This window comes from Pangasianodon hypophthalmus, chromosome 2, assembly GCF_027358585.1.
Source record: "Pangasianodon hypophthalmus isolate fPanHyp1 chromosome 2, fPanHyp1.pri, whole genome shotgun sequence".
NCBI lineage: Eukaryota > Metazoa > Chordata > Actinopteri > Siluriformes > Pangasiidae > Pangasianodon > Pangasianodon hypophthalmus.
In genome coordinates, this window is record NC_069711.1 from 6582974 (window position 1) to 6607695 (window position 24722).

At 38.4% G+C, this 24722-nt stretch overlaps 3 protein-coding genes across 3 annotated transcripts; all 3 read left to right on the top strand.

Annotated features, from left to right (window-relative positions):
- The first annotated feature begins 4489 nt into the window (after window positions 1-4489).
- or90a1 (odorant receptor, family 90, subfamily A, member 1) lies at window positions 4490-5431 on the top strand. Its single transcript, XM_026928070.1, has one exon. It carries the CDS (start codon window positions 4490-4492, stop codon window positions 5429-5431), a length of 942 nt encoding a protein of 313 aa, XP_026783871.1.
- A 1530-nt stretch (window positions 5432-6961) lies between these two features.
- On the top strand, window positions 6962-7909 carry LOC113526908 (odorant receptor 131-2-like). The gene has a single exon (XM_026914353.3). It carries the CDS (start codon window positions 6962-6964, stop codon window positions 7907-7909), a length of 948 nt encoding a protein of 315 aa, XP_026770154.1.
- A 14141-nt stretch (window positions 7910-22050) lies between these two features.
- On the top strand, window positions 22051-23822 carry LOC113526899 (odorant receptor 131-2-like). The gene has a single exon (XM_026914339.2). It carries the CDS (start codon window positions 22051-22053, stop codon window positions 22978-22980), a length of 930 nt encoding a protein of 309 aa, XP_026770140.1. The 3' UTR covers window positions 22981-23822.
- The last annotated feature ends 900 nt before the right edge of the window (window positions 23823-24722 follow it).

Here is a 24722-nt window from a genome sequence, read left to right on the forward strand (position 1 = left end):
TTCCTTCTGGCAGTACAAGCTGTATTTTGACATCAGCTTATTGAATACCTTCATCAGAAAAATTTTTCTGCAGCCATATTCTGGAAGAATATGAACAACTAGGATTCTCGTAACTGATTGACTGTGTGCCATCCTTTCAGGGGATATAGGCAGTGTATCATCCATACTTTGCTTGACAATGACTCCAAGAACACCTATGAAGATTGTAACAATGTTGCTATGTTCCAAAATGTTGACAGTAAATTTTTCAGCACTTACTTGATCTGTGGAATGAAGGCCAGATGTGCTAGGTATGTTCAAGTTGAGAGGTTCTCTGTTGCTTCCAGTGCAGTCCACTCATGGATTGTCTAGGTTTGGAATGTAACAGACCTGGTGCAGTGATGGGACTGGAATTTGAAATACAATCCAGGGATCGCTTACTCCTTCCTGAAGAGGATTTTACATTTGTTTCTGTTTGCTTTTGTGCACTGTGATGCTTTTTCTTTTTTGTTGTCAAATAGATTCTGAGGATCGGCAATTTTGTGTCTTACATATAATTTCCCAACTGTGCCATCTTCATCCACTGATAGTTCCTGGCAGTCTTTTAAATCAACCTCAAACTCTGTGATGTTTCCTTTTTTTTCTTTTCACTCAGAAAAAAAGACAGGTTGCTTCCTGTATCAAATCAATCTTCTTTGAATCTTTTGAGACATCAGTTTTTCATGTGCCCCCACCTTTTCTTGTTCTGACTTTTCTGAAGTCCTCTTCCTCATTATCATAATGCATCCATCCTAATTCTCCTTATATTCTTCTGAGCATTTTTGCCCCATCCAATGAACTTACTTTCTTCCCAGAATCATCTTTTTTTGTCTTTTGGATAAGTCTAATTTTAGGTACTGGTATAATTTTCCTTCCTCCTACAAAATCCTACAAACCCTATACAAATATAATTAGATTTTGTTTAAAGTGAAGTCAGCAGTACATGACATTTAACAAAGCCTCAGTCTTTAAACAAAACAAGTATTGTGTACTGCAGTACACAAATTTTAACCTTCAGCCCCTCCTCTTTCCATATAAGGGCTGGGCAATATGATGAAATTTATTGTGTTATCTTCATTAATTAAAGAGCACTGAACAACTGATTGTTTCAGAGAGCATAATTAGTCCTGTTTAACTGGATTTAGTGAATAAAATAAAAATGAATAAAGTGAATAAAAAATGTTGTATTCACATTTTAAAAAAAACCCAAAAAAGGTGTAACGACAGGCTGGCAGCCCGCACACATAAACCAGCAGGCGTTACTCACTCTACTGCTTCTATGGTGCTGAAAGGACAGCGCCACTTCAGCATCACCCGTGTTGTGGAGAGCACGGGAGCGTGTGGCTGCCAGGGGCAGAGTAATCAGGCACGGCTGGCAACCAGTGAGGGCTGCGGCAGCTCCCTACCCTCCTTGAGAAGTCAGGCTGCGGTCGGGGGTTGGCCTGCAGTAGGGGTACGGCAGACAGTCTTGGGCTTAGGACGACGACTCTCCCAGCACCCTCCGCAGTGCCAACTTGCCTGCCTGCCTGCCTGCCTGCCTACCTGCCAACCGCAGAGCCCCTTGGGTCCCGCTGCTGCATCACAACCTCTCCTGTGCTGTACCCCTCTCTGGGATGACCATGACCCCTTCACCCAGCACCAAGTCAGCACTACTCCCCGGCACCCCAATTACCCTTCCCACACATATCAATAAAAGACACTTGAGCACCCTACCTTCCTCTCCTGTGGTTCATGCTAAGCCCTCCACATATGTAAAGCACTACAACATGGCACTACTTGTTCTTTTTGTCCATTAGAAAAAGAATGTATGAATGTATGTATGTATACTGTGGGGTGTTCCTGGTATGCAGTGGTTAGTACTTACCAAAAGTGGCACAAGGAAGGACAACCAGTGAACCAGTGACAGTGTCATGGGTGCTCAAGGCTCACTGATGCACATGGGGAACAAAGGCTAGTCTGTCTGTTCTGATCCCACAGAAGAGCTACTGTAGCACAAATTGCTGAAAAAGTCAATGCTGGCTATGATAGAAAGGTGTCAGAACACATAGTGCATCGCACTTTGCTGTGTATGGTGCTGTGTAGCCACAGACTGGTCAGAGTGCCCATGCTGACCCCTGTCCACCACTGAAAGCGCCTACAATGAGCATGTGAGAATCAGAACTGGACCTGGAAGATGGCCTGGTCTGATGAATCACATTTTCTTTTACTTGTGGACGGCCAGGTGCATGTATGTTACTTACCTGGGGAAGAGATGGCACCAGGATGCACTGTGGGAAGAAGGCAAGCTGGCAGAGGCAGTGTGATGCTCTGGGAAACCTTGTGTCCTGGCTTTCATGTGGATATTACTTTGACATGTACCACCCACCTAAACATTGTTGTAGGCCAAGTACACCCCTTCATGGCAATGGTATTCCTAATGGCAGTGGCCTATTTCAGCAGGATATTATGCCCTCACACACTGCAAAAATTGTTCAGGATTGGTTTGAGGAACATGACAAAGAGTTCAAGTCCAATCCATGGAGGCCCCACCTTGCAACTTACAGGACTTGAAGGATCTGCTGCTAACGTCTTGTTGCCAGATACCACAGCACACCTTCAGAGGTCTTGTGGAGTGTGTCCTGTGTGCCTTGACAGGTCAGAGCTGTTTCGGTAGCACAAGGGGGACCTACACAATATTAGGTTTAAGGTGGTTTTAATGTCATGGCTGATTGGTGTATGTCTTAATTATGAGAAAGCTTCTCATTATTTTGAGATATTAAGTCATTATTATGAGAAAGTTTCACATTATTTTAAGATACTACGTCATTACAATGAGAACGTTTCTTGTTATACTGAGATATTATGTCATTATTATGATAAAGTTTCTTGTTATTATGACTTATTTTTTTATTCACATGGTGGAAATGGGCTTCCATAACCCTAATACTTGAAACAACTATTCAGAGATTTTAGTGATAGCTTGTTTAGTTCATTCTGTGTTATATTGCAGAGTCATATGGAAGACACTGAAAATGTATTGTTAATCGATACACATTTCATAAGTATCATAGTCGTTAATGTGATTGACTACAACAAGGACTATTCATTAAGAAATATATTGCCAATATAGTAGACTCCTGTTAGATGTTTATTTCAATGTTTGCCATTGTCTCATTTTCATATATCATTGTATTAAACTGTATTTAACTTTGTCTCTTGCCTTTATGTTACATCATATTGCTGTTGATAGCATCCACTTCTTCAGTTTGCTTTTTTTTTTCAGGCCTAAGTGGAAGATGCTCTTGAAACATTCCCTCTCAGGCACCTCATCTGGCAACCTAAGTTGCCAACTCTGAATATGGCCCAGTATTCTTCAGTGTAATCTTAAACCATACATTTACTTACAATTAAACTATTTGTTCCGGTTTAATCCAAAGGAAAACATAAGACTAATACATGTATATTATTTATAGCAGAAAACTAAACTATGAAAGGACAGTATATCATATTTTCATATGGGAAGATAATGTTGTTTAACAACGTGTCAAACCCTTTGGTATTTCAAAATAACAATTCTCGTGTTAGATTTTTTTTTCAGTAGTTTGTGATGTCACTAAAACTAATTAGGTGCGCAGACGACATCTACAAAAGTCGACTGTGTTCACCAACACAGTTACTAGCCAGAAAGTATCAGGTAAGTATTGCCACTCTGAGAGGGTTAACAGGAGCAACACTGTACCTGCAGTATCGTTTATACAAAATATTTGTATTTAGATTATTGTAACAAATTATTTTGGAATTGTATTATAATATTGTTGTCTGATTTTGCAATTAATGCAGAATACAAAATTCTGTCCTTTTCTTTCTTTTGAATATGATTTATCTTCCATGTTCATAATCAGAGAAAACATTACAGTTACAGTTATACAGCTAACAGAATGTATATATTTACAGAAATGAAAGCTTTTATAAATTTTTATCAACTGTCACTATTTAATAGGCTGTTTTAGTACATAAAATTCTATATATTTAAATCAAATTGCTAATGTTGACACCTTGTACCATCAAAATATGTCTGTATTTTGGATACATTGAAATTCTGCATGCATTATTCAAAATGTCAGGCTAAAATATTGGCTGTTCCAGCTTATCACACAGTGATGGTGGTGACATTCTTACAGATTGCTTGAGATTAACTGAAATCACATGCATAAGAGATGTGTAACTGACAACTATGTATTTAAATACATTTCATAGAGTTAAGCAGTTTTGCTGCAAATATTTGATTTTCTAATATATCCTACCTTGTACGACATAATTTATTATCTTCATAAAAACTGATTCTGTTTAAGACACACAAAATTGGACTAGAGCATTGTGAAAAAAGTGCACATCATATAGAACCACTATGTTGTGTTGACATAACTTTTATAGATTAAAACTGCCTTAACCAAGTTCATGCTGTTCCATTCTAGGACATAAGCCCTAAGCTATGAACTCAACTGGAACTCTGGTACGAGACACATTCAGCAATGCATTTGCAAAGAATTTCATTTTGGTGGGAGTGTGGCTTACCCTGAGCTACATCAATGGTAGTGTGGTGGCTAATTTCTTTAGTAACCAGATATTTTATGAGGACCCACGTTATATTCTCTTCATTCACATGGTCATCAACGATGCAATGCAGCTGACAGTCACAGTGGCTCTGTTCATTGTGAGTTACATTTACTATTCCATCAATGTATCTGTCTGCTGTGTTTTTATCCTTGTGGCTGTCTTTACCACACGCAACACACCTGTAAACCTGGCTGGGATGGCTATTGAGCGCTACATTGCCATTTGTGAACCTCTACGTCATAGTCAGATCTGCACGGTACAGCGCACTTATCTCCTCATCGGATTTATCTGGTTCATCTGTGTAGTACCTGACATTACTGACCTCTTTATAACTCTGGCTACGGAACCCAATAGCTTCTTCCATAGTTCTGTGCTGTGTCTGCGCCAAAATGTCTTTAAAGACCCAGTGCTTCTCTACAAGAGACAAGCCTTTGATGCAATCTACTTCTCTTTAGTATTCCTCACACTAGTCTATACATACCTGAAGGTTCTGTTTGCAGCCCGGGCAATCTCTACTGAGAAAACATCAGCCCAAAAGGCAAGAAACACTATTTTGCTTCATGGAGCTCAACTTCTCATGTGTATGCTCTCCTATATTTCTCCCAGTGTTGAGGTTGTCCTAAACATTATCGTCCCTGGACGTATCCTGGAAATCCGTTATGCCAACTATCTCATTGTCTACATCATGCCACGTTTTCTAGGTCCAATCATATATGGAGTCCGAGATCAAAAGTTCTGCAAGTACCTGAAGAGGTATTTTATAATTGTTCAGTGCAAATCCAGCACAAGAGTAGACAGCCAAGAGGAAGATAATTAACCTAACATATTTTGTCATGCTGTGCAGATTTATTATTATTATTATTATTATTATTATTATTATTATTATTATGGGATGAAAATAAATGCATGATTTTATGATTTTATCATTTCTTCTTATTTAGGAAGGTGTTAACTATCAGTAGTGATCCAGTTTTATATATAACTCCAGAATTATTGGCATCACTCATGGAAAATTAAAAAAATAAAATAAAAAATTGAATAACAATTGAATAACAATAGTTTTGGGCTTCTTTTATCTTTTAATTTTTCTGAGAGCTCAGCTCTCTCTCTTCGGGTCACAGCGTTCTTTCTAAAAGCCAAATAAACAACATACACTGTAAGTAACTGGGTGAAGATTACGCATTGGTGAGAATCATCACACATTACCTGCAGGTTCAACCTCCATTCACAGCTGACACTTGACCTTGCCCCCTCTACCACAGCCTTATTCCTGGCTATAACCACTGCCCAAGGTGGATTATTTTCATTTCACCAGCATGGTCTGTAGTGTCTTATTCCACTTACAGTGGATATAAAAAGTCTACACCCCATGTTAGAATGGATGGTCTTTGAGATGAAAAATTAAAAATTAAAACAGGATAAATCATGTCGCAACCTTTTCTACCTTTATTATGAAATTGCAACCTATAAACTAAAGTGAAAAACAATAAGAATCATTTTAGGGAAAAAATTAAAAATAAAAAAAATGTACAATAACCTGGTTGCATAAGTGTGCACACCCCTAAACTAATACTTAGTTGAAGCATCTTTAGATTTAATCACAGCATTCTTTTTGGCTAAGAGTCAATCAGTTGAGCACATCTTGACCTAGCAATATTTTGCCATTCTTCCTTGCAAAAGCATTCTAACTCGGTCAAATTGGCTGGGCTTCTCCTGTGCACAGCCCTCGTCAGGTCAACCCACAGATTTTTGATTGGATTTAGATCTGGACTCTGGCTGGGCCATTCCAAAACCTTGATCTTGTTTTGGTGAAGCCATTCCTTTGTCGATTTGGAGGTGTGCTTTGGGTCACCATCAACAATTATACATTATTCACTGTTAAACAACACATTTTTAAATTCAGGTTTATTATTAGTCTTAGATTATGTGGAGTGTCCACCAAACAAGTCCCTGCATATAAGCTGTTACTATAGAAACAATAACATGCCAGAAGGTGTGCATTATATTTATATAACCTCAGATATAATAAAATATATTTGCTATACTGCTGATCTCCTGGGATTTTTACACACAAGACTTTAGAATTTACACAGACCTCCCTTCTTCCCAAACATACCATTCACTTAAACTATATAAACTCTCGTTTTGTCAGTGAATCTATAGAACCAGAGACCTTAACTACAAATTACACAGACAAAATAATTATCTTCTAATCTTTTAATCTATCCATAACTGTTCACTAATGAACCAATGTATTTTTATTTTTTGCTTGTTTAGTAATTGCCTCTTTTTATAAAGTAAATTTTTTTTTTACATTGATTAAAGGTTCCTGAGGTGTTTCCAGGAAATGAACTCCTCCATGAATGGAGTAAGTAGGCAGGAAAGCTTTGAGGAAGTTTTCAGCAAAATATTTGTAAGTGTTCTTCTTGGGTTCATCATCATTTGTATCAATGGATCATTTGTTTTCACCTTCTTCAAGAGCTCAGTTTTTCATAATAATCCAAGATACATTTTGTACATACATTTGGTTATCAATGACATGATTATGGTTGGTATGTCTGTGGCACTTCTGGTAATGGTATATACATGGAGGAATGTAAGCATTTCTTCTTGTTGTGTATTAGTAATCATAGCTTCAGCCACTCAGAAAAACACACCACTAAACTTGGCAGCTATGGCAATAGAGCGTTACATTGCCATCTGTAAACCTTTGCATCATTCTCAGATCTGTACCGTGCACAAAACCTTCATTCTTATTGTTTTCATATGGGGAGTTGGACTTATTCCTCCACTGACGGACTTGGTTATTTCTGCCATCCTATTTCCTTTGTTCATTTTTAACACTGTTACTGTCTGCTCTTCATCATTTCTGTACAACACTGTTTACCATGATCAGAGGAAGCAAGCTACACAGGCAATTTACACATCCTTTGTGTGGCTTGTTCTCGTCTACACTTATTGTAGGGTGCTGATTGCAGCCAGAAAGATGGCAAGTGACAAGGAATCTATTAAAAAAGCCAAGAGCACAATCCTTTTGCATGGAGTGCAGCAATTGCTCTGTATGTTGTCCTTTACCCCTCCCGTGTTAGACTTTGTTTTTGTTCGTATTATGCCTACTCAATGGACAAAGATTAGTTATTATGCTTATTTGATAACAAACATCATACCACGCTTGCTTAGTCCACTAATTTATGGTATTCGAGATCAGACATTCGTCAAACACTTGAACAGAAATTTCTCATGCAGAGTGTTCATTTTAAAAGTAGAATCAGACAAAAGCGCAATCACAAAGTAATGTCTTGTTTGTTCCTTAAAATTTTGAAGATGGAAGAAAAATAAAACATGGGAAAAAACCCACACTAGAATTAAGGCAAATCCTTTTTTTTTTTTTTTAGACCACTTAAAAAAATATTTGTATAAATGCTGTACCTGTAATTTACTTGTTTAGTGTTTTGACAGATAATAAAAATATTCAAATGATTGTTTATATGAAAAAATGGACATAGACAAATAAAAACCATTAAGAATTTTGTGTAAACATGCAATTTATTTTTTGTAGGGTAGACAAGCACAGAAAACTCTGTTCCTTTTGGCAAAAAAATTTAATGAATTTATTGTTTTTACACAATGCCTATAGATATTATGAGAATAGTGCTTGTTATAGCAACCTGAAATATCAGACCTTTTATACAAATGGCATATGTACTATATTATTTATGTAACTGAATTTCAAGGATATGTATTGCTTATTTTGTTTGAAATTTAATATACAATATAACACTATATATAATAATATATAATACCTTACTACCACTAGGTGGTGGAGGCATTATATTTTCGAGTTCTCTGTCCATCCATCCCAGATTATCGTTAGCACGATATCTCAAGAATGAGTGGTTGAATGATTGTAGGATTTATATGGAGTTATCACTGAACCTGCAGATTTTGGATTAGATTTTGGAATTGATCCAATCAGGGTCAAGGTCACAGTAAGGTCAAATACCTGACAGTTTTTCTTTGATAGGTTTGTTCCTGTTTGAAGCGTATAAATTAGTAACAAGATGGACTAGACTTGGTGGTGGTGGAGGTATCTCCATTGATGCCATTGGCCTTTTGCTTGTCTCAGTTGCTTTTGTACAATTATCAAATGACAATCATTATCCTCCAAACACTGTGTGAAGTACTGCAAATCAGTTAGACATTTGGTCAGAACATTATAAGCATTTTCCATGGCTTAGAATTCAAATGTATGCATATAGCTGTTTTTCATTGATCATGTGATGCATTGAGTAGTTCTTGCTTATCAGAATTGAAGTTTTTCTAATAAACTAATAAAAAAATTATTCAGAGGGATGGGCATCAAAATTTTAGGACCAGCACATAGGCCTTGATTCACTTGATTTACGATCACAAGTGTCATGAGAGAAACTCACAATCCCCTCTTTTGTTTAATTATTTTACAAATTAATATTAAAAATATAGAAGGCAGATTGTGTGCTAATATTTTAAAATGGTAGTGAGAGTCATATTCAAACATGCCACATTTAAATAAACAGAGTACATGTTATTTTAATCTTTGTCACTACCCTGACATGCTGCACTAGCGTAGGAAAATAAAAATGGGCAAATTTTCCACACCATTTACCTCTGTTAAACAAACTAGCATTGTGTCAAAAAAAAGCATACTTATGTACTGTTCTAGACCATTATGGAGTAGTAACAGTAATTGGTTTACATATTTCTGTTAGTGTTTTTTAAAAAAAACTTTTAAAAACTTTTATTTTAAAAACTTCTTCTGGATTTTCTAGTTTAGAAAATATATTTGAATATAAGGTCAGAGTTTTTGATGTGAGATGCAGCTAATGCCAAAAGTCAAAACCATTGGAGAAAGTTTTTTTTGAGAGGCAGAGCTAGTCAGTTTAACATCAGTGGGCATGGAATCACTAAATGTTGTACAGTATGACTTGGAAACCTGATGAACAGGGATGTTTTGTCTCTGATGTGCCATCTAGTAAATGTCACTTTTAATCCTTCAGATGTACACTATACATCAATCAGCCATAACATTAAAACCACCTGCCTAATATTGTGTGTGCTGCCAAAACAGCTCTGAACCATCAAGGCATGGACTCCAGAAGACGTCTGAAAGTGTGCTGTGGTATCTGGCACCAAGACGTTAGCAGCAGATCCTTCCATAGCAGGGTTTCCATGGATCAGACTAGTTTGTCCAGCACATCCCGCAGATGCTGGATCAGATTGAGACCTGCGGAATTTGGAGGCCAAGTGAACACCTTGAACTCTTCGTCATGTACTTCAAACCGTTCCTGAACAAATTTTGCAGTGTGGCAAGGCGCGTTATGCTGCTGAAAGAGGCCACTGCCATTAGGGAATACCGTTGCCATGAACGGGTGTACTTGGTCAGCAAAAAAGTTTAGGTAGGTAGTATGTGTCAAAGTAACATCCAAATGAATGTTAGGACCCAAGGTTTCCCAGCAGACCATTGCACAGAGCATCACACTGCCTCCCCCGGCTTGCCTCCTTCCCTTAGTGCATCCTGCTATCTCCTCCCCAGGTAAGTGACACACACACACCTGGCCGTGCACATGATGCAAAAGAAAATGTGATTCATCAGACCAGACCACCTTCTTCCATTGCTCCATGGTTCGGTTCTGATGCTCAAGTGCCCAGTGTACTTTTGGCAGTGGACAGGGGTCAGCATGGGCACTCTGTGGCTATACATCCCCATACGCAGCAAGCTGTGATGCACTGTTCAGGCACCTTTCTGTCATAGCCAGCATTAACTTTTTTAGCAATTTGTGCTACAGTAGCTCTTCTGTGGGATCAGACCAGACAGGCTAGCCTTTGCTCTCCACGTGCATCAATGACCCTGTTGCGTGTTCACCGTTTGTCCTTCCTTGGACCACTTTTGGTAGGTACTAACCACTGCATACTGGGAACACCCCACAAGACCTGCCATTTTGGAGATGCTCTGACCATATGGCTCTATGAGGAGATTGAGTACTGTTACTGCTGCCAGCAAGAGGACCGTGACCAAGACTCCCCTACTGTTGCTCCAATGAAACTGGACACCACAACAGGGGAATGTGTGCCCGTGGTTGATAAACATCAGATGCAGCAGGAGACAGACTGGGATCCTATCTTGGAACAGGTAAAAAGGTGGTTGGAGTCAAGAAAGCGTCCAGAATGGAGTGAAGTGTTGAAACTTGACACAGGGACAAAATCCTATTACTCACAGTGAAACTTCCTTATTCTAGATGAAAGACTTCTCCATTTGGCAGCACAGGCACCAGAAAAAGGAGTAAATTTTACTGAAGATTCACTTTGGGATTGCCAAGACCCTCCACTGTCTTCAGGGATTAGGCTCCAATAACAAGCAGTATGCTGATCTTATATATACTGTTGTGACTCCTGGGACCAATCCATCAATCATATGCCCCCCCTACAGGACTTTGCACCAGGGCACCAGGTCTTTCTACTGCCCTACCCATAAAAAAGGTCTGTCACCTAAACTTAGTACCCACTGGGTGGGAACACGCAAAGTGCTGAAACTAATGTCAGCCTTCACCCTCTCACCCTCAGCTCCCCTCCATTGTGTTTCACAGATAAAATTTTTTAATGAATATGAATGAAGTGAATTATTTACTCTATTATCACTTGTCCCAAAAATGCATTTGGAGGTGTAACTAAAAGCATATACACTAAGCACACACTGTGTAATCAAAATACAAATTAAATAAAAGGACAAACAACAGAACCATAAGTTTGGGGTGGGGGGGTGGGGGTGGGGGGGGGGGGGTTTGAATGAATGAAAGGGTTAAAATGCTTCTGTTTACTGTGTTTGTTGTTCAGAGGAAACATGGCAAGAAGCTAGTGGAGTATTATAGACTTGAAACACTGAAAAAATTGTTTTGCAAAATTATTTTGTGACGGCAGGCCCAAGCGCTATGCACAAAATGGAGAAAGCGCTCTTTGCGCAGCTGCCGCCCGGATGCTTAATGGACAGTGCCATTTTAACACCCATGTTTTGGAAAGCCAAAGTGCACATGGCTCTAAGGCTGGGCAGCCCAACCACGCATGGCTAGCAGCCAATTGCCGTGGTCGCAGCTCTCTACCAACGGAGTGAAGACTACAGATTATAAAAGGGCAAGGCAGCTACAGAGAGGTGAGCATTCTCTCAACATCATCCTGCGGCCACACCACTCCTTCGCTGCCCCCTACCTGAATGATGTCATCATTCACTCCTCCACCTGTTCAGATCCCCTACACCACCACAGGGAGGTCCTGGGAGAACTCCGGAAGGCAGGGCTGACCGGCAACCTGATGCTGAGGTGCGGTACCTGGACTACCGCATTGGGCAGGGGCTGCTGAAACCCCAGGAGAAGAAGATCAACTCGGTGAAAGGATACCCCCGGCCCACCACCAAGCGGCAGGTATGCATCTTCCTGGGGCTTGCCAGCTACTATCACTGTTTCATCCCCAATTTCTACAGCTACTATCACTGTTCTGTTCTTGCCAGCTACTATCACTGTTTCATCCCCAATTTCTACTCCCTAAGCTACCCCCTCTCCGACCTGACTAGGAAAGGCAAGCCAGACCCACTGAAGCCAGAGGGCCCTCACCAGCTGCGCTCTGACCTGCTCTTCATTGTGCACACCAATGCCTCCGAGACAGGGCTTGGCACCATGCTGTCCCAAGACTTCGGTGGTGAAGATCACCCAGTACTGTATATCAGCAGGAAGCTGACCCCTGCTGAGCAAGAAGCCCTTGCCGTCAAGTGGGGTGCTGTGACGGCGGGCCGAAGAGCCACACACAAAGTGGAGAAAGTGCTTCTCGTGCAGCTGCCGCCCGGGTGCTAAATGGATAGCGCCATTTCAGCCCTCGTGTTTTGGAAAGCCGAAACACACATGGCTCTAAGGTGGGGCGGCCCAACCATGCAAAGCTGGTAGCCAATTGCTGTGGTTGCGGCTCTCTACCATCAGTGAGAAGACTACAGAGTATAAAAAGGGTACAGGGGCTGCAGAGAGGTAAGCATGCTCTCGCTCCCAAGTAACATCTCTCTCTTTCTTCCTCTGCAATCAGCAGTGAGGCCACCCGAACCTGCTGTGCCAAGCCTCACTTCCGTGACCCCAGATCCACTGACTGGCTGCCAGCAGTGACCACCCCGACCCACGCCTGCACTTCCACACCTCCCTTTTCCACCTGCACCCCTTTCTTTCTTTCAAAATATTTGCTGACGTTGGAACTTATTTGGTCTCTCCTGTGTCTGTGTTCTGCCCCTCGCGGCCCTTAGTTGCTACATATTATTATTATTACTATTATTATTATTATTATTATTATTATTGTAGCATCTAATATCACCACCAAAATATTATTAACAAAAATAACAATGATAACAATGGTAACACAGGTAACAATGGTAATGTTCTTGACAACAGTGAAAAGGATAATAATGCAGAAGCCTTTATTTTACAGAAATAAACTTAAATATGCACCCAAAACCAGGAAAATGACATCTGATTCCAGCACTTCTTTTCGTGTGAAGAATGAGATCTACGAATACACCACTTATTGTGCTGAATGGTCAGCAACAGCTAAAGACTATATTGCATAGATATAAACAGAAAACAACAAGAAAGCATATGTCCTGTGAGTAGAGGAGTAGCAAGAATTGATGGCTATTGAGCAATAAAAAATATTTAGACAGAGAAATCAGTATTCCATTTGCAACATACTCAGCAAAGCCTGGGTCTATGAAACTACCCGTTTGGTGCCAACAGTGCAGAGAAATAGTATTAAAGTCATGTAGGTAAGGATTTCCTAGCAGGCATGAGGGCCCCTGATACCCACTGAAGAATTTCTGAACAGCACAGTGTCTGAACATCATTGCTGGACATCATCATCCTTTCATTACTGCAGTTTTTCACAATACAATGGGCACTTCCATCATGAAAATGGACAATGTCACAAGACACATCACTGAATGGTTGCAATAACATGAGTATAACTTTGCAATGATTTAGCAACCTGCATGGTCTTTACATTTACTTTAATTTAGCATTTAGTAGAAGCCTTTAACCAGAGCTAGTTACTCAAGTGTTTTATAGTCTCCATCAAAAAATATTCTCATGCTTACATAAATGGGTCAGGGTCTAAAAATATTATCAAGCTAAAACTCTGCTAGAGAGGAGTCAATACAACAAATTGGTACAGAAACAAAAACAGTGCCAGCTGAGTTTTTTTTGGCATCACAACCCTAAGTATCTTTTGAATAAGGAGAAAATGACTGGACAGCAAGACTGTGCAGCTGTCCAATACTGCAACTGTACAAGGCAGTTGTTTCTATATGACAATATTCCTGCTATCACAAATATCCCGCTTTCAGTACATGACGTTCCTCCTGGTATGACTAGCACTTAGATCATGGTTTGGGTTTTTGTTCACACTGTGGTTTGGTTTATTTAGATTTGCACTCTTATATCGTTGTACTTTCTGGTCCTGTCACCATCTCCTGTAATTGTGTGCACCACTTTCCTGTTCAAGCTCCTTACTCATCTATGTTACAGCGTAGCATGAGACTGTGTTGGACTCCTGTTGGATGCTGATGCTCCTGTCTTGCCAATGATCCTTGCTTGCCTAGTCTTTGTTTCTATTTAGCCTTGTTTAGTTTGAGTGTGTTGTTATTCTTTTGTTTAATAAAATACCTCTGCACAGGGGTTCACCTCCAGCTGAGTCCCTGTTGTTACACCTGCACATGTCTCCATCTTGTAATAATGTGAAAAGGCAATTTTGACAATACAAAAAAAACAATATGTATATATTTAATGATGCACATAATTTAAAAACCCTATTATTTAGGAATATGTACTGTATATAACAGTGACACAGCGACAATGGTGCACTTACACGGCAGGCATATTGCCTGTTACACTCCAATATAAAATAGATATATCAAACATAATAAAACATACAAATAGCCCTGACTGGGTGAATACCTGGCACTGGGTAGTGGGGAGGGACTGCTCACCTTACTTGTGCCCTTTGAACCTGCACACACACATACACACGCACACACACACACATACGCACACACACACACACACACACACACACACCAGCAGCAACCAGTGACCAGGAAAAAGTGAATGTTATATTTTAGCACACACATTGCAAATTTTACCACTACAACCACCGGTAGTAACCAGCATGTGGGGAACACACAGTGTGCTATATGGGTGAAAGAGCAGAGCAACCATTAGATAAATGCTGCCAGTTTATCAGATTATTAGATCTGCACACGAAATCATCACACCCAATATCCCACTGCTGTCCACTCAATAGTGATAAACAAATAAAACAAAGAACTGACCCAGATCATCATAAGCAAACTAACAGCACACAAGGAGCAAAGCAAAAGAAAAAAAAACTAAATATATCCAATGCACAAAACAATAATAGCAAAAAGTAAGAAAGAAAAATGGCTAATGCTACAAAACAAATGCTAATGGAACACTCAGTGAGTTCGCAATATCTCAGATGCCAACGTAATGCTTAAATCCCGACATCTCATACCAGGACTTCGTCACAACACACAATTATTTACATGTAGATGTAAAATGCAAACATACTAGAAGTCCACTATATTTCATAGCAGAAGCAAACAGCAGTAGAAAAATGCTAATGCTATCTTCAAATGCAAATACCTGGTGTGAAGCACCCATAACAGTAGGCCCATCAGTGGACACCTGTGCAAATAGGCTGGCGCTGTGAGCATGCTCAACCACAGCACCAGAGGGGGGACTGATAAAGCTATTTCAGTGACACCACAAGATTCAAACATACTTTTGAGTGAGAATTTGCATGATTACCTCAAGTCAGATATTGATTCTGCAGATATTATGCTCTTTGAGGAAGAATTCCCTCCTCTCCCCAATACTCCATGCAAACCTCCTGCTGTTAAACACCAGAAGATAGAGGACCTTGATACTGCCACTATCTGCACAATTCAATTGTGCACAATTCAATAATATTTGATCTGATGCCTTGGACAGAATGATGGGGGAGAATGCATGAGTGACCGTGAGCATGAAAGAGACAATCAATGAAAGCACTAAAATGATTGCTGACGTGATGACAGCTGTCATGCTGTCGAACTTGAGTGCTGAATTTAACAATTTTAAAGTTAAGCTGGGTGTAATGGAGTCACAAGATTGAGGTGAATTCATCTAAGCTAGAAAAACATCTATCTCATCTCGAAGGATACTCATGTTGATGGAATCTGAGAATCTACGGGATCCCTGAAAAGGAGAGGGAGGATGTTAGGGAAAAGGTCATCCAGGTATGTCGGCTTATACCAGAAGTCAGGGACAAACTCCCATACTTTGTACTGCTTGACGTTTTTTTTATTTAGAATTTGCTGTGGTCATATTTATGCATATATTCCATAAACAAGTGCAAACTCTTATAATGATTTATTTATATCTAAATATTTTTTACTTAGGGTTATTTTTCCTTTCTTTCTTACTTCCTCTTTTATGGTTCTGGCTATCATCTCTTTTAATGCTAGAGGGATAAGAAATCTTATTAAACATAAAGCTATTTTTCTATACCTTAAACAGTTTAATTCTGATTTTTGTTTCTTACAAGAATGTCACTCAGTTAAAGAAGACTTTAATTTTTGGAGTTCACACTGGGTCATCGACTTATGGATATCTCATAGAACGTCAAACTCAACTGGTGTTTGTCTTTACTTCATCGCTTTAAAGGGAAAGCATTGTCCTCTGACTGAGATCCAGATGGTCATTATGTTTGCCTCTTACTCAAAATCTCAAATATGATGTTTATTTTTACTGTTTATGTTTATGGTTTTAATCAACAAGAAGAAAATGAAGCTCTTCTTTATCAAATAGAGGAACATACACTTTCATTGTTAAATAACTATCCTAACTCTCTTTTGGTTTTGCGAGGAGATTTCAGTGGAGTTATGGACAATAACATTAACAGCTGGCCACCAAAATCTAGTAATTCTAACCCCTACTTAAAGATGTTCATGGAATGGTTTTCTTTGGTTGATAGCTAGAGGGAGACCCTTCCCTCTCTAAAAGTATTTACATGGAGTAATAACTCTCTCTTGAGCCAATCTCGCATTGACTTATAGCTTATATCTAAGGAGCTGCATAACATCTCAACTGACATTACACCTGCGCCTATATCTGATCATAAGTGTATTACTATTTGCATTCCTCTTTCAGCTACTGTTCGCTTGTATAGAACTCCTTCTTGTTGGAAGCTTTATTCTCAATTCTCATCTATGATGTTAAAAACAGTTCAAAACAAAATCGACGACATTACAAATTATCGGAACAATGCAAATGAGGAAAATAACTACTGCAGCAATTGAGAGCTAAATATGAAATCACCAAATATTTTCAAAAATTTAGTGGTGATTTGGCTAAAAAAAGGAAATCTAACGACAGTAATATTATATGTAAAATTAATCTTATAAGTAAAAATGTGGAAGATCTTACTGACTCTGAAAAAGCTGAATTTGCTGAACAGCAACTCCAATTAGTCAAAATATATAAACATAAAGCTGGGGTCCCTAACTAATGGTTAGGCCACAGAGGTCAGAGTTCAATTCCCTGCCAGGAAACCAACCCTAGTCACTGGGTTGCATGCAACAGTACGCTCTCAGTGTTTGTCCCAAGCCAGGATAAAATGGGGGAGGGTTGCATCAGGAGGGGCATCTGGCAGTAAAAATGGTGCCAAATCAAAAAAAAAATATGCGGACCAGTGATCCGCTGTGGCAATCCCTAATGGGATCAGCTGAAAGAGGAGCAACAACAAATAAACATAAAGGTGAAGGGGCTTATACTCGATTGCATAGAAAGTGGCTTAAGGAAGGTGAACAAAGCTCTGCTTATTTTTTTAGAATGGAAAATTCTGTGCTAAATTTTACAGAGTTATACACTTCTAAATTTTGCCACCAAGATTTCTTTGAGTCTCTTTGGAATGTAAAACAAATGGATATAATAGATCAAGCTCTTTGTGATGCCCCTCTTATCTAGAAAGACATTGCTGAAGCAATTACCTCATTAAAAAATGACAAACTGATGGACGCACTTCAGTTTTGGTGACTGCTTTTGCAGTATGGTTAAAATGCTGTACATGAATAGTAGCAGCTCCATTAAATTAAGTAATGGTACGCTATATAGATTTTTCTTAAAGTGTGGAGTTAGACAGGGATGTCCAGTCTCTCCCCATATCTTTTTAATTGTGACACAATTTCTTAGTTCATACATTAAAGCAAGCCATCTAAAAGGTATCACTATTGGCAATACAGAAATAATTATCAGTCAGTTAGCTGAAGACACTGCTCCGTTCTGTTTATATCTAAAATATTAGAAAAGGTTGTGTCTGCTCAGTTATGCTCCTTCTTACAGGAAAACAATATCCTTGAAGAATTTCAGTCAGGTTTCAGGCCCCATCATAGCACAGAAACTGCACTAGTAAAAATCACAAATGACTTGTTTTTAGCCTCGGACCAAGGATGCATCTCAATATTAGTCTTACTTGATCTTAGTGCTGCATTCTACACTATAGATCATAACATTCTCGTAGATCGCTTACAAAATTCACAAAGATATTCAGGGACAGGCATTAAAATGGTTTAGATCCTACCTGTCTGATCGATACCATTTTGTAGATTTAAATGGAGAAAAATCCAGTGTATTGCCAGTGAAATATGGGGTTCACAAGGATCAGTTTTAGGACCTCTGCTGTTCTCATTTTACATGCTTCCCTTGGGTAACATCTTTAGAAGACATGAGATTAGTATCCAATACCCAGACAATATCCAGTTATACATCTCATCAAAACCAGATGAAATAAACAAATTGTCTAGATTAACTGAGTGTGTTAAAGATATAAAAGATTGGATGACTGATAATTTTCTATTACTAAACCCTGATAAGACAGAAATATTACTTATTGGTCCAAAAACCAGTACACAAAAGCTCTTACAATTCAACTTGCATTTAGAAGGATGTACTATCACTACTAGCTTGACAGTGAAAGACCTGGGCGTAATATTAGACAGCAGCTTGTCTTTTGAAAATCATATTTCCAATATTACTAAATCTTCCACCTTAGAGACATTGCCAAGCTTAGGAACATTTTATCTGTATCTGATTCAGAAAAGCTAGTTCATGCATTCATGACCTCCAGACTGGACTATTGTAATGCATTGCTAGGTGGTTGTCCTGCATCTTCAATAAACAAGCTACAGTTAGTCCAGAATGCAGCCGCCAGAGTTCTTACTAGGTCAAGAAAAGATGATCACATAACCCCAATATTATCATCCCTGCACTGGCTAATTGTTAAGTTTAGAACAGATTATAAACTAGCACTACTTACATACAAGGCTCTAAATGGTTTAGCTCCCACGTATCTAGCCAGTCTTCTAACACGTCACAATCCACCACGCTCCATAAGATCTCAAAACTCCGGACTTCTGGTAGTTCCCAGAATATCAAAGTCTACAAAAGGGGGTAGAGCATTTTCATATTTAGCTCCTAAACTTTGGAATAGCCTTCCTGACAGTGTTCGGGGCTCAGACACAGTCTCCCAGTTCAAACGTAGATTAAAGACATATATCTTTAGCCAGGCATACACTTAACACATACCATAACCTTGTACTTCAGTACATCTGATTAATTGCACATTATGATTTAGGGCTTACTAATATTATGAACAGCAGCTACGCTAATTCCTTTCTACTTGTTTCCCTTCTTCTACCCATCCTGAGGCACATAGAGATTGTGCCAGCTCCAGTAGACGAGGCCAACCCTACGAGGATCCTGAAGCATCCAGAGATGGACCTGCTCCAGCTGGTTTCTGCCTCGTGAGGATTTGGGTATTCAAAGCAACGCTGCCAACCCTATGTGGACTTTGAGGAAGAAAACAACCTCCAAATTAATATACACATAAAATTCTAAATGACTATAAATAAATGCAGAAAGGACATTGTTCATATCACACTCTCCAATGTTCATTGTTAAAAGCGCTTTACAAATAAAATAGAATTGAAATTGAATTGAATTGTTCTTAGAAGACTCTCTGCAAATTCCGGCAACCCTTTACAGTCAGGTCCATAAGTATTTGGACAGTGATACAATTTTCGTATTTTTTCCTCTGTACACCACCACAATGGATTTGAAATGAAGTTCAGAGTCAGAGTCAGTCAAATGCTGCAAAACTGATAGGACAGCGCTTCAGAGAACAGATGGATAATGACCCAGAACGTACCGCAAAAGCAGCCCAAGAGCTTCTTAAGGCAAAGAAATGCAGTATTCTTAAACGGTCCAGTCAGTCACCTGACCTTAACCCAACTGAGCATGCTTTTCACTTACTGAAGACAAAACTGAAAGCAGAAAGATCCCCAAACAAGCAGCAACTGAAACTGGCTGCAGTGAAGGCCTGGCAAAGTACCTCAAGGGAGGAAAATCAGCATTTGGTGATGTCCATGGGTTCCAGACTTCAGGCAGTCATTGACTGCAAAGGATTTGCATCCAAGTTTTAAAAATAATCCTAATATTTATGATTATTAGTTTGTCCACTTACTTTTGAGCCTGTGAAAATGGAGGTACTCTGTAAAAAAATGTCTGTAATTCCTAAACAATTAATGCAATACTTTTGCTAAACCTGTTGAATTAAAGCTGAAAGTCTACACTTCACTCACCTCTTGATTGCTTCATTTTGAATCTATTGTGGTGGCGTACAGAGGCAAAATTATGAAAATTGTGACTGTATATTTTATGTAAAGTTAAAAATATTTGTCTATGTAATATTTACCTCCCAAAAATATTTTTTATAAGTGCAGATCCTTAGAATATAGTGCATTTGGGTTACTGAGTTTCCAGTGAACCTCAACAATGGCATCTGCGGTACTATTTCTGTCTTTCCTGGTTTCTTCCATATGGCTATCCAAAAAAATCACACAGCCCTTTACCTGAAGAAAGGGCAAAATTATTTATGTTTATAACATTCATGTGTTCTACAATATAAGCATTTTACCTGTCAAAGTACCCTATAGTAAAGTATTAGTAAAAACATACAATTTTTATTACTAAAAAACCCCCCACACAACTAAATAGTATGGTACCTGAGTGAGTTGCAGGACCAACTGAGGTTCCTCACATCTCAGTCTGTGGTGGGGAAATGGAGGTGGAAGTGAGTGGATTTTTTGGGCTTCTACTGACTTTATAATTGCAGCACAGAAGCCCAAAGTTGTATATGCTGGGTCAAGCAGAGTCATGATGCTCACCTTCTCACAGGCCCTCTCAGTAAATGCACGTGAGAGGTTGCTGCACAGCTCCACTGCCTTTTCATCATCACTTGTGCATGTTAGATGTTTATGCTTAGTATTTGGCTGATGGGAATGACCTTTGACCATGTTAGTCTTTTCTCCTCAGACAGTTCAATAGTTGCCCCATGAGACAACACTCTATGGCATTCACTCATGGTGTGATATTCCTCTGAGGCCAAGGTGTGAGGTTGCAGATACAGAGATAACTTTTAAAAACTCAATTTTGTCAACAAATTTGACTTACTATTTAAACCCCCAGTTCTGAAGGTTAGAGCCAAAGCAAAATAACTGTGTGTGTCTAATTACTTACAGACAGCATTAATAATAATAATAATAATAATAATAATAATAATATTTTTCTTGTAAATCTTGTGCATGTAAAATTTTGTGTTAGCGTACACACTTTTCTGGATTTTGTTTTGTTATATCTACTTGTATTCCAAAGGACAAAAAGTGATTTTTTTTTATTTAATCATTGTTTTAACCATGATTAACTACTTAACTATATGTTAAAGCAGGGGTGTCCAATCTTCTCTGGTGAGTGTGGCTGCAAGTTTTCATTCTGGCCAATCACTAGCCAAACCTATTAGTGAATTGAAAACCAAGATCTGTTGATTAAACTGGTGGAAACATGAAGAACCTTGTGTATAACCTGCCTCCTGATCTCTTGAGGAAAAGGCTAAAGGTGATATTAATCAACATCTAATTTTGGCTGTTTTCGTCATTACCACACTGGTACAGAAAGAACACAAGAGTATAAAACAAGCAAGAGTATAAAAGTGGTAGTTGTTAATCTCATCTGTTCTTTGTCTTTACGTGATGTGTCTGAAAGGTTTTATATATGTATATATATATTTCTTTATATCTTACTTCACAACTTAAAAGTTATTATATTATATTATTTAGCAAATATAATGTGGATGTAATAAGTTTGAAATCATTCTTAACCCTGGGTTTTAAATCGGAATGTTTAAACGCTAAATACTCAGCAATTGCTTGTAGCATAAATACAGCTCAATGAGACAGAAGTTTTATACAGAAGTTCAGTGAGAATGAACACGAGTCGGGATGCATTTGAAGATGCATTTATAAAGAATTTAATATCAGTTGGATTAGGTGTCATAATAACCTACATCAATGGCATTTTCGTGTTTGTTTTTTTTAGAACTCCAATTTTCTACACTGACCCAAGATATATTCTATACATTCACCTTGTAATCAATGACATCATTATGCTAGTCATATCAGTTTCTCTGCATGTCATGACTTACACTGTACCACTTGTCAATGTCACAGTCTGCAGTATTCTCCTTCTTTTGGTTTCAACAACCTCAGACAACACTGCACTGAATCTGGCTGCAATGGCCTTGGAACGATACACTGCCATCTGCAAACCGCTGCATCACCCTCAGATCTGCACAGTGAAAAGGACCTACATCTGCATTGGTTTGATATGGCTTCTTTCCTTTGTGCCTGCGCTAACAGACATCATCATTACTTTACTGAAACAACCTATCAGTTTTTTCTTGACATCAAGTATGTGCTACAGCAAGAACCTTTTTGGCTCCAATGAGCACCTCATCAAAACAATCTTTATACAGGCACTGTATTTGTCAACTGTGTGCATGACGCTGGTTTTTACTTACTTCAAGGTTTTTCAGGCAGCTAATACTGCAACTACCGATCAGGTTATGGCCAGAAAAGCCCAAAACACTATTCTTCTTCATGGCATACAGCTCCTTCTCTGCATGCTTGCTTATGTCACACCATTTATAACATTTTTTTTCTTAGAATTGTTCCCTAAATATAGAAGTACAATTATGTTCACCTCATATCTATTGTCTAATATATTTCCAAGACTACTCAGTCCTCTTATTTATGGAGTCCGAGATCAAAAAATGTTTAAATATGTTAGCACATATTTGACATTTAGTCAGTTTAACACACAGGTTGGACCAGCAAGCAAGGAACCAAAGTCTTAGCATAAGTTTACTTCAACCCAAATAAGATAATATGATATGATACATTTTACTACTGAAGTAAAGCCTACAGTTTGCCCAGTTTACCCCTTAAGGGTTGGTGTTAAATGATAGAATCTTGGAAGTCTAGCTACTACCAATTATATATTCAATTTCTTTTCATATATGGCACTAGAACAAGTCTAGTTTGGGGAAGAAAAAAGAATTTATACAACAGGTTTCTGAGCAGGTATACAGCCAGCTTAATTGTAAAAAAAAAATGGGTAAAGAAGGGTAATCGTACACTGAGCAATACAAGCATGAGGAAAGATCTAAGCAATGTATATGTACATGCACATATGCTGTATGCACGTCACTCAAAAAAGGCATAACACACTAGACACCTGAAGTAGATTATTTGCGGATAACCATGCAGCCTGAAGTGTGTTATTCTGTTTATACCACAGCAATTTGCCAATGATTACAATGTTTAATTTATGAATGACACATTCCTTGATGAATCTCACACATTTTAATAGTTTAAAGTAAGACTTAATGTAGTAGAATGTCTGTGAGACAAGTTAGTTCCTGTTATCATTTACATCATACGATGTAGCATCTCCTCTCTCTCAAAAAACACAGCTTGTCATTTTACAGAGGAACTCAACAGCATAAACTCCTCTGTCCTGAAGACTCTCCCATGCTAGGAAACTTTATCCTTCTGAATGAGCTGTTACTATAATTCCATATCAGAACAGGCACACTGATATAAAATTATCATTCATGTTACAGCCGGAACTACTGTCTAAACCATGTGATTATACAAAAAAATTTTGTACACATTCTAACCAGTCAGATTCAAGAATTCAACCATGCTGTGGTATAAGCAATATTATTCAATGTAGTTTCAACTACAACATATTTGGTAGGTTTGCTTTGGCACATATGATCTGTTACCAAATGTACTGTATATTCTTATTCGCATATTAGACAAACTGCAACGTTCAGTCATCCATTCTTATATCCATATTAAACATGATCATTTATTATTGACGTAAGCACATTATTGAAAAGATCAGTATACGTGGAAAAGACAGTGGGCAAAGATGTGCTCTTGGCAGTACCTCAGAGTGTATAGGGTAATTTTCAAGATTTAAACAAATTATGAGAGGATTTATGCAAATGTGCTTCTCCTTACACCTTTGACCTCTATGATGTAAAAGGATTAGCATGAACAGGAAAGTATGGTTAAGAAAATCTGTTACATGATAACAGATGTTATATGATGATAATCTCATATAGCCTTTTGGGTACAAGCTTTTTCTAACTTCTAGCAAAGGTTCTTCTAGGGTGGCCTAAACAGCCAAAAAATATCTAAAGGTATACTTTACAAGTTTAGACCCTAAAAGGTTGGAACTGCTTAGACTGTTTATTTAATGGTAGAACTTTAGTCAGCAACATTAATCAGTAAACATGTATTAAGTATGTTTTAGCCTAGATAAAGTTATGTGTAAACATTAAGATAAAATTCTAGCATATATCTACTACTTGTATTTGAATAAGCATGAGAGTTGCTCATAGTATGCCATAATATTGATTTACCTGGCCACATATTAACTCACAAGGTTCACAAGTTATGTGAATAATGTGTGAGTATTGTGAGTAGTGTGAGTTGAGACTACACATAATGAAATTCCAAAAATGCTTGCTGTGCACACAATTACACTGCCAGAAAACTTAAATATTTTAGATAGGTTAGTTGTACA